General features: G+C 39.2%; 1 protein-coding gene across 2 annotated transcripts; it reads left to right on the top strand.

The window, feature by feature from the left end:
- The first annotated feature begins 469 nt into the window (after nucleotides 1–469).
- LOC131430834 (CKLF-like MARVEL transmembrane domain-containing protein 4) lies at nucleotides 470–3576 on the top strand. 2 transcript variants are annotated; one of them, XM_058596055.1, is made up of 3 exons: nucleotides 470–823; nucleotides 1270–1697; nucleotides 2003–3576. In XM_058596055.1, exons 2-3 carry the CDS (start codon nucleotides 1311–1313, stop codon nucleotides 2147–2149), a joined length of 534 nt encoding a protein of 177 aa, XP_058452038.1. In that variant the 5' UTR covers nucleotides 470–823; nucleotides 1270–1310; the 3' UTR covers nucleotides 2150–3576. The 2 variants fall into 2 exon arrangements, with proteins under 2 accessions (XP_058452038.1, XP_058452039.1); XM_058596056.1 differs by lacking the exon at nucleotides 470–823 and adding an exon at nucleotides 1019–1164.
- The last annotated feature ends 8161 nt before the right edge of the window (nucleotides 3577–11737 follow it).

Genomic DNA, 11737 nt, shown 5'->3' with positions numbered 1-11737 from the left:
GGCGGATGAAAGGATAGCCGTTATTATTATTATCTCGGATCTAACCGTTTCGAGAAAAACCGTGTTTGCACCGAAATATTTTATTCCGGTTTTTGCAATAGGGCTTTCTTTACACGTTTGGGCTATGAAATACATATCCCAGTTTAATAAAGTACGATTCATATAGAATGTAAGTTTCGAAATTTCGATCTTTTTAGTACTAGAAATCCTTCTACCAATTATTTCATAACGTATAGCAAGACCTATTTCTTATTCCAAAATATTAAAAACACTGAGTTCCCTCGATCGGCTAATGTTTGGTTTATCGATCACTTTCTGCTGACAGAAAGCTCTGACAGCATCTTTTCATCGATTCTTACATCAACACACATATATTCATTCACTCACCCACGTCGTACTACTACAGCATAAGCATATTATTATTTATTTTCCGTCACACTTTCCTTCATTCGACGCAATGCAACACGCCTGCGACGGCTGCGATGCCATGATTACTTCACCGCTCGCGAATACGCCTCTAAAAACAAACGCTCGCTGTGTCGATAGTTTGCGTGAATATGCTGTTAACTTTGACTCGACCACTGGTTGCCGATTGAGCACTGGTCGCTCATTTTCGCCTATCATATTCGATAGTTACTGATCAACAGACGAACCAACATTGCCACTAAAGTGATACGTTTTGACAGTAGCATACATTTCTGATAAAAATAAAATAGTATTCGATCGGGAAGCGAAAGTGTCTGCCGTTTGCGTATGTTGTGACGATCAAGTCCAACAAGTGTGCCGTTCTTGAGAACTATCCAGTCATTGAAATCTAGTCTAGGTAAGTGTTGCATTTCGTCGCTCCTCCTGGAACTTGCATTTGATTAGACCCGAAAAAAAGCTCTTATCATATTATAGACAGCACGCCCATTCGTTGAGCCACTCTTTTTTCAACATACGTGTGGTTGATTGTGATGAAATTAATATCAAATATACATATTTCTTTGCCTTGACTGGGCGTAGATGTGATTTTTTCTTCAAGATTTTGAGTCATCTCTATTATTGCGCATTTGCATGTGTGTGGTGAGATTTCTTCACGTTGACATCAAGTATAAACCGTGTTCTTCACAGTGATGTCAACACGTTGTCCTCGAGCTCCTGAATAAATCGAAAGGAAATAGTGTATGCGCGATTTATCGATTTGTTTTGTTAGAGATAATTGCTTGCTTTAAAATTCACTAATTAGTTTTGAGCTCAGGTACTTAACACTCACTTGTTTCTTTCCAGTAACACTTATCATCCCCATTCGACGAGGCTCCCCACCCAGCATGGCAGACTACTCGCAAACGGCAACCGTGACCCAGACGACTACAGTCACCCAACCGTACATACGCTATGACCCAGCATACATAAGAACCATTCCCGGAATCATCAAGATCGTGTGCATCGTTCTGAACCTGATTGGGTTCATATGCATCGAGGTTTCGTACTTCAGCTACCACTCGCGGGGTTCCTTCTTCAACACTGTCGCCATGATGGGGTTCTGGTTCACGGGCATAATGCTAGTCTTCTATCTATTTCATGTGTGCGAAAGATTCCACAAGATACCGTGGTTAAAAATAGAAATGTACTTCTGTGCGGCGTGGGCCTTGCTCTACATGCTGGCCTCATCGCTGGCCGCCGCGACCAACGTTGAGGCGTTTCAGGCAGCTGCGGTAAGTAAACCTGAGATATTGGTGCTGCGTTAGTCGGGCAGTTTTGGTTTCCACGTAGTCGTGTTTCCACACATGGGTCACTTTTTCGCAACTTTTTAAATAATTCTTTCTATCATCTAGGATATGATCAACTTAATTATTTGATGTCTTTTAATTAGTGAAAGTAATCAGTGAGTTAAAATTTTTAAAATATGCGTTTATGCAAGTAATAAAAAATAACGATTACTAGCTCCATTGAAAGACATAGAGATCGCTCAGATAAAAAAATGTATGAACAAATATTAAAAACCAAGTATTTTTTCCAGTTTTTCGGCTACTGTGCCATGATCGCGTACGGATACGACGCATTTCTGAAGTACAAAGCCGTCAGCAACGGTGAAATCGCTCAGGGGGATCGGTCCGTCCAGGTCCAACAACAGCAACAGACCATTTCAACTGTAACGACCTACTAGATTTACTTTATCAGCTAAGTTAACCGATAACGATTTGTCGCCTTCAATTGTAATGCCAATCAAAAACTCACGTTAATTAGTTGATAGATGTAAATTATTTTGTTTAGCATTCAAATGTACAACTTTACTACCATTCGAATTGTTTGGATTGGCGTAACACTTAGTAACTTTTGAATCTCTTGTTGGCATCACGTGAAGATTTCCGCTTCTAATTGTTAGTATTACTTATTGAAACATCAGATAACGTCCTTCGTTTGTTTTAGAGCAGCTTTACAATTTTTCTACACTTGGTTTTGAAATCTACGCACTTAGTCTAAAATCATCATGAGAAATCTCAGTAAAGTAATGTTGAAGCCTACCAACATCATAAAATATCGAACTAAAGTAAAGTGATGTTGAACCAATGAAAACAATTCCACCGTACAATGCGCCTTAAATGCGGTCTTGATGTGCTCTAGTATAACAATTTTCACAGGAACCAAATATGCCATCCTGTATTGATCGAACATAACTGATATTCACTGGTTGCGATAGAAGAAACATATACAAAGATGAGTAAACTCCCTTCGCATTTATACATGTCAATTCACAAGAATTGCGACGACGAAATCAAAATTTTTCCTAGAAGAAACTTTAAAAAAGTACATTTAACGCATTCGATTTTCATCATGCACCAACGAATATAGGCATTTTTCATTTCACACTAGCTTGGCAATTTTACTTTTAACAAAGACACGATGTTGATACCAATTGCAAGGTTATCCCCTTGTAGTTTAATGAATAAAATAACGTACGACTGGCAAATTTGATGCAATTAGTAAAATTTCGACCAATCACAGAGTACTATCTCCCACACTCCCGATTTTACTTATTCGAGAGGAAAATTACTTCTACTGTAGAAACAAAAAATGCAACTTTAGTAGTAATTCGGCATTTCACATGTTTTTTTTGTGTTATACTCCTACCAATGGCAATCACCGTAGAAAAGAATTATTCGTACAAGAAAGCGTTTACAAATGCTTCGAAATTTGTAATAATATGTTATTCATTCTAAATCTTTTATTTAGTCGTATATTGGTGGACAGGTTTGCAGAACTAGATCCAAGTAATTTATCTCAAAATAACATTCTGTCTATTCAGAATCCTAACAACGTTTCCATCATTTTTGTTATAACGAACTGTTGGTCAGGTGAATTCCTAGTGGAATCAAAGTTTAGCAGATTCAAATGTAGTTCAGTATTTACACTGCTGTTATTAATGTATTTTTGTATGCACGGGAAGAGTGCTTTTACAAAAGAGTTTCATATTAAATATTGTGTCTAAAGCAATCAGTGGTAATCAGAATATTTTCACATTCTCTAACACCTTCAACATTTATATACAATGCAATAGAATAAGAGAGAGTCAAATAAATTATTGAAACCAAATATTGCATATTTTAGCATTCATGTCTTTATCACACTCCACTGAACCCTCAGGTAATTCACATTGGTTACACACATTAATGTCGTTTTCGCTTGATGCCATACCTAACCCAGTTTCAACCCTAACTGCTGTCAAACCGTTTGCTTAAAGCCAGTTTCGATCCTAGTTTGAACGTTATTGATCTAAAATTCGAGTCAGTTTCGAATCTGGTTTTGATAGACACAATTATTTGCTTATTCGATGTTCGGTAAAATTTAGTACTGGTCCATCCGTTCATATTTAAACTGTATTCAGTTAATAGAAAAACAAAAATTCAGCACTTGTTCGAAAGATTACTGTACAATGTTATTTTTGTACTGATTTTATCAGCTAAGTAGATTGTATTTGCTGCTGTCAAATTGTTCGGTAAAATAAATGCTGAGTCCACAGCAAGTGTTTTTATTTTGCGGAATGTTCGTTCTTATTTCGCCGAATTGTTGTAAATTTGTATTAACGTGTATCAAATATAAAGTTAAGTGCAAGTGTTCAACCTGCCATTTTGCAAGTCGTATTTCAAAATTTTATAAGTGGATCAAATCTTAAACACAATTGGTGATTGTGATGCAGAAGCAATGCAAATGCCAGGTAAGCAAGCTTACTGTTTAAAACTTCTTTTTGTACCTGATAATTTTTTATAGACGACACCATATTTTGTTTTTTTTTTTCCTGTCGTCGTCTTATTCCGAGATGTGTCAACGGCCTGGGCCAGCACATTAAAGATAGTAAGTGTTTATAATATATTTAAGTATTACCGATCGCCATATGCGTATTAATATTTCTTTAATAAATTTTCTGCGAACGCTTTTCATCATTCGTCAAAAGAGCCCAAGTCGAGGAGCTAAAAGAGCTCGTGATGAGAATCATGCAAAGAAAATTGTTAAGGGAATCATATAATGGATAAAGGTTATCATTTTTTTGTTTTAATAACTATTTTGTAACGTTAATTGATGTTTACTGCCGGAAGATGCATACCAAAAGTAATGTTTCTCTGCTCTATGTGACGGAGATTTTTCCAGACATAGGCGCTAGTGCTGTAATATCATTGAAGCAGCATTTCTAATTGTGAACATATAAATATTTTTCCCTCTGATGACAATTTCGTAAATTCAAGTCAACGTTTTGTTCACAGTTTTTCACCTAATTGATGCGACCGTTACACAAGAATTACTAATGTCATTTTAAATTATTACTAAAGTAATGACATTCCAAATTTGTATGGAGAATTCATCATTACTGCCCTTACACGTTCATTAGAAAAAACACTACTTTTTAATAATGATACTTTCAATGATCGTGTAAGGGCCGCAAAACGTTCGATAAGAGCTGTTGCTAAATTCAAATAAAATTTGTTCAAATATAAAGCGATTCCAAACAAATGTTCAGTGCTATCGAGACTTCAACACAATTTAATGGCTCCTTTATTGGGTGGCATTTTCAGATAGATAATCACTTTTAATTATCCTCAAACCACTATTGACTTAAAAATGCAAAACTCAAAACAACTCAGCGTCTTCTACTTTATAAACCAAGAAAACGATGATGCTAGCAAATGATAGGAACCGAGTATCAATTGCGGAAATAGTTTCTAACATGGTAATACTTCCTATCTAAAGGCGGCTGAGTAATGTCACAGACTTCTTTCACATTTCCTAATATAGTTAAGAGTTCGTATTAGTTGATTGTGTAGATTCTGGTGGCGCAAAAAGCAGGTTCTGAACTCAGTTTTAGGATTTGGTTCCAGAATCTAATCCAAAATTCAGTCCCGGTATTCAGAAACTGAATGCTGATAATCTTTTGCCAGATGATCTGTCTGTTTTTTTTTTGCTGCTGTTGGTGGTCCTCACCACGCCGTTCATTACTGTGTAAAGCGCAAGAAGAAATTATAGTAATATCTGTATTACGGCACAGGAGGCAAAAATTGGTATACCAGGCAACGTTGGTTATCATAGAAAACGCTTAAATTCCATTAAATGATTGCATAAATCGGTCACTGCTTGTTTAGTGATCAGAGATGCAAGTCTGTAACCTAGTGAAAAAGTTCGTAAACTCTAAAACAAATCAGCGGACTGAAGCTTTCAATAAAAGATGATGCACGGAATCGATTTAGCAAGCTAAACAAACGGCGGTGATTTTAAAAGTGCAACAAAAAGATGTCTTCAGCTTATTTTAGAAATTTTCAGATTTACTGTCAAATCTGCCGACTTGGCATCTCTGTTAGTAATGGTTTTGGCCAGAGCTGCCAGATATTTTTATAGAAAATCTGTATTGCTTCGTATAAAATATCTGTATTTATATGTAGGGTAACAGAGGTATTTTGGCCCGCTTTAGGATCGATTTTATTTTGGCCCACTTTGTAAAAATATCCACCAAATGTTTAAATATCTTTGAAAAATCCTTCCGCAATAGGTAATTTAATGTGATTAGCTTCAAACTGAAGCAACATGGGTTACCTAAGATCGATTGAATCCATATAGTTTGTTAGGTGGGCCAAAATATATGAAGTGGCCAAAATACCTCTGTTACCCTATTCGCAAATAAAATGTAATTTCTTCAATACAATTATGTTAAAAGATGTCATTCCAATAGATCATGGTTATAGAATGGAGGATTCAATTTCATATCTTTGGTAGTCACTGCGGTGCTCACAAGAATATTGAACGGCAAAATTTTATATATTTTTCTATCAACAACAATTGAATAATGATTCCATATACTTACATATCTAGCTTAAAAATATTCACTTCATAAGTTGAGATGGATTTCCAAAACCCAATATGCACCGTCAAGTCAGGTAATACAACTGTCAGTCTGGCAATAATGGGTCGTATGAATAAAATGTAGTGAAGTCTGTTATTTGTAGTATCTTCTCAAAAACAAAGTCCACTGAATATACCGTATGGTAGGAATAAAAAAAAAACAAGTTCGGACATGTAGTTGATGCTACTTTCGAATTTCAGCATTTACCATATGTCGTATGGACACGGAGCCGAAAAGCTGGAATAAGCATGCACAAAGCAAGAAAGCGTTATTGACGATTTCGACGAGATCCGGATTGTGTTTCGTGTCGTGTCGAGGCGAAGGACTTCGAAGTGTTTTTTCGATCCGTTTGGTCGCTGTTTGTGATTTGTTTGGAACGATAGTGCCGGCTACCGAAGATTTCGTTTTATATAGAAATCCAACTACTCACTCTATTTTTCCCGTTCGAGGCGCCATCTGAACCTCAGTGTCAGCATTGTGAGTTTTGTGCACGATGGCTAGTGCTTGTGATCGGTGTGCTAAAACCGTTAAATCAGATGATGATTTCATAGGGTGTTCGGGTTTTTGCAATCATGTAGTCCACATGAAGTGCGCAAAACTAAACAAGCCGTTTTTGAAAGTAATTGACGAGAACCCCAATTTGCTCTGGATTTGTGACGAATGTTGTAAATTGATAAAACTTGCTCGTTTTCGCGAGACAGTTTCCTCCATTGGGTGTGCTGTCTCAGCTATTGCTGAAAAAACTGAGTCAATATGTGCTGAGCTGAAAGCCGAAATAACAAAAAATAGCCAGCAAATATCTCGCCTGTCTCGCATCGTTTCTACTTCGTCATCGGTGCCAGCGAATCCAGTTTCTCGTCCGGCTGCTAAACGTCGTCGCGAAGAGGTATTTGAGACAAGCAGTTCATTGATGGGTGGGCGGAAACCAGCCGAAAACTGCAATATTGCAACGGTTCCGCTAGCTTCCCCTCTTGCATGGATCTACCTCTCTCGCTTTCATCCCAGCGTTAGTAAAGAGATGGTCGAAAAACTAACGAAAGATGGACTGAATTGCAATGACGGAATTTCGGTCATCCCGCTGGTGAAAAAAGGAATGGACGTCAACACCCTGAACTTTATCTCCTTCAAAGTTGGAATTCCTGCTAAGTATCGTGATGTTGCACTTAATCCTGACACATGGCCTCAAGGTGTCCTATTTCGCGAGTTTGAGGACAACCGGAAGCAGGATGTCTGGTGTCCGCCTATCGATGTTTCTCCGCCTACTCCAGATAAGAATGACCGTAGTACGCCTGTGAGTATGGAACAGCAAGGTACACCTGGATCGCCTTTTTCCCTCTTGACAACACCAATGACGTTATGAGATTGCATGGAAATATACCGGGACGCACTGTTATAGGCATTTTGGAAGCTCCTGAACCCCTCACCACAGTCGAGCCGTTGCAGCCAGCGTCCTCCAGCCGTCCTGGTCCTGTGTGTGGGTGTGATGAAGGAGTCTTCCAAACATTTCTCCACGGCAAGTATTGTCTTTTTTATTTGCATCCAAGTCCTGATCTTGCTCGCGCTTGTAGATGTCTACCCCTCGTTGGAAACCTCTTGCTGCCCAGCACCATTGATGCGCGTGATTTATCGTTTGAGGTTGGACTGGGACGCAACATAGTTAGCATCATGGAAGCCCCCGATACGTTCCCCACAGTCGAGCCACTGCCGCCAGCGATCGTCAGCCGTCCCGGTCCTGTGTGCGGAAACGAAAAGGGGGTCTTCCAAACCACCACAAATGGCAAGTACTCATCTGCATTGAACGGTTCTAGCACTGATCCGATCCCAGTTTCCAGCCTTCCATCGCAAGTCCGATCAAGTAACTCCAATCTGCAGATTTACTACCAAAACGTCGGTGGTATGAACTCATGTGTCGACGAGTATTTGTTAGCAAGTTCAGACGATTGTTTTGACATTATCGCTCTTACCGAAACTTGGCTCCGAGAAAACACGCTGTCTGTCCAGGGGTTTGGTGCCAGTTACGAAGTTTTTCGAACCGATCGCAGTACTCTTAACAGTCCCAAATCTACCGGAGGCGGGGTGCTCGTTGCGGTACATAGACGTTTCGAAGCGCAGTTGATCGAATCAACGCCTGGTAGTCGTGTCGAGCAATTGTGGATCAGTGTCAAGCTAGCCGAGTTCACACTCTTCCTCTGCGTGGTCTATCTTCCACCTGATCGATGTCGCGATCTTGCTCTAATCAATGCTCACTTAGAGTCCCTTCATGAAATTTTTTCAACTCACGCGCGTCCAATCGACGAAATTTTAATTGTTGGAGACTTCAATTTTCCCGGAATCAAATGGCAAGGAACTTCCGGTGGATTCTTTTTCGCTGATCCGACGCTTTCAACATTCCATGTTGGCATTACGACCTTGCTCGACGGTTATAGTGTGAACTTACTTCGCCAATCGAATCCTGTTGCCAACGAAAACGACCGAATGCTGGATCTATGCTTCTCGAGCAGAGCAGATGTTGCACCTATAATTAGTGCCTCACCGTTTCCTTTGGTCAAATCTGTTCGACATCACCCGCCACTTCATATTGTGCTCAACTCTAATCTTCCACCAGATGGCTACAACACGACCGACATCATCAGCTATAATTTTAATAAAGCTGACTACACTAAAATGACCGACTTTCTAATACATATTGACTGGGAGGAAATTCTCGACAATGATGATGTCAACGCTGCTGTACAAACGTTCTCTAACGTCATGAGCTACGCGATTGACTTCTTTGTACCAAAACGATCCAAACGGCTGTCCCTGCATCCACCATGGCAGACCACCGTAGTGAGACAACTGAAAACGACTAAAAGAGCCGTCCTAAAACGGTATTCAAAACATGGCGGATACACACTGCGTAATCAATATGTCCAGATCAATCAATTATATAAGAAAACTGTCAAGCGTTGTCATGTCAGCTACTTGAAAAATGTACAACGGAAATTGAAATCCAATCCGAAGTCTTTTTGGAAACACGTGAACGAGCAAAGGAAGGAGTCTGAGTTACCTTCTATAATGAAGTTTGGAGAGTTTACTGGTTCGTGTAAGCGGGAAATCTGCCAGCTTTTTTCGGAAAAATTATCTCGTGTCTTTACAAACGAAACTTTAAGCCCGCAACAAATTACACTCGCCGCGCTCAACGTTCCAGAATCTAATAATTCTTTAAATCTCATTCATATTGACGAGGATTCGATTCGGACGGCAATCGCTTGCATGAAGTCGTCTACCTCCTCTGGCCCTGACGGTTTACCGGCAGTTATATTGAAAAATTGCTCGACTGGTGTAATTGCTCCCCTTTGTCGACTATTTCGGATGTCACTCTCTAAAGAAGTTTTTCCCAACTTATGGAAATCTTCTTTTATGTTCCCAGTGTATAAGAAAGGTGACAAAAAAGACGTGAACAATTACCGTGGCATCACATCGCTTAGTGTAGTTCCTAAACTGTTTGAAAAGGTTATTCTGGCACCGATTTTCAACCACTGCAAGCAATATATTGTTGACACTCAACATGGTTTTATGCCCAAGCGCTCCACAACCACCAACCTATTGTCATTCATGTGCTACGTGACTGATGGTATGTCAAAAGGCTTACAAACAGACGCTATTTACACCGATCTCTCTGCTGCCTTTGATATAATAAATCACAATATAACAATTGCTAAATTGGAAAGACTTGGATTCGGCTCTAGCATCCTTCGGTGGCTGCAGTCATATCTTGTAGATCGTCGTTTAGCAGTGAAAATCGGCGATCACGTTTCCAATGAGTTTATCGCTTCGTCCGGAATTCCGCAGGGTAGTCATCTCGGGCCTTTAATATTTTTACTGTATTTCAACGACGTCAACTTTACTCTAGAGGGCCCTCGTCTATCGTTTGCCGATGACGTTAAGATCTACTATTACATTCGAAGCCCAGAAGATGCAGGTTTTCTTCAACGACAGTTGTTGAGCTTCGCCGAGTGGTGTAAAGTAAACCGTATGAAATTGAATCCTGACAAATGCTCGACCATGACATTCTCGAAGAAGAAAGAGCCATTTCATTTTGATTACTTTCTGGAAGGATCCCCGATAGTCAGAACGACGTGTGTTAAAGACCTTGGTGTCTTTCTCGATGAGCAACTGACATTCAAGCAACACATCAGCTATATCGTTTCTAAAGCTTCTCGCAACCTAGGATTTGTTATGAGGATGGCTAAACATTTTACAGACGTGCACTGTTTAAAATCTCTGTTTTGCTCGCTTGTTCGTTCATCCTTGGAGTACTGTTCTGTCGTTTGGAACCCTCACTACATAAACGGAGCTCATAGAATCGAATCGATACAACGCAGATTCATTCGCTTCGCCCTACGGCGCTTACCGTGGAACAATCCTCACCAACTACCAAGCTACGAAAGTCGCGGGTTATTAATCGGTCTCGATACACTACAAGTTCGTCGAGATGTGGCACGTGCTTCACTGATAGCGGATGTTTTGACCGATAGGATTGACTGCCCTGCTTTGCTCCGCGAAATTAATATCAACGTCCGACCCCGGGCTCTTCGCAACAGTGCATTTCTTCGACTTCCTTTACGACGAACTAACTACGGTGCTAACAATGCTATTATTGGCTTGCAGAGATCATTCAACCGCGTTTCATCAGGATTTGACTTCAATCTATCACGCAGTAGGATACTTGGAAATTTTTTATATATTACTAGAAATTATCATTAGGACCATATTGTGTCTGTTGATTATACCTAAATAAATAAATAAAAAACGTACTTACTGCTGCAAAAATACCACTTTTTTTACTTCACTTTATCAGCAAACACACGAGCAGCAACTTCTAGTGCTACTTACCTAAAAATTGTAGTAAACACTACAGCACTGTTCGAAAATTATTGTGTAGTAAAGTCTCTACTATTGATAGGAACGTGATCCACATGTGGCATTTACTACCGAAATTCAAGGTTGCTACGATTTATTCATACGGCCAAATGTTTTATGATGCCACGACTTGCTTGACTATACGTTCAAATTGGTTAAAAATTATTATATAAATGTATTTCAGTGTTCATCATCAAATCGCACAATCTGCACAAAAATTTATATTTTAAATTGTTATTTGTCCGTTGATTATCTGTATAAATCTGTATTAAATTTTAAAAATCTGTAAAAAATGTGTACTCTGCATTAAATCTATATGCGCATGTAAATATCTGTAAAATACAGATAAATTTGTATAAATGGCATCTCTGGTTTTGGCAAAACCAGATTCAGAGAAAACTTTGGTCGGTGAGGCAAACTGATGAAAGACGTCAAATTTATATCGACTTATTATGTCGAAAA

Source organism: Malaya genurostris, chromosome 2, assembly GCF_030247185.1.
Source record: "Malaya genurostris strain Urasoe2022 chromosome 2, Malgen_1.1, whole genome shotgun sequence".
In the NCBI taxonomy this organism is placed as follows: Eukaryota; Metazoa; Arthropoda; class Insecta; order Diptera; family Culicidae; genus Malaya; species Malaya genurostris.
The sequence above is the reverse complement of the archived record's forward strand: the minus strand, read 5'-3'. Positions and strand labels throughout refer to the sequence as shown.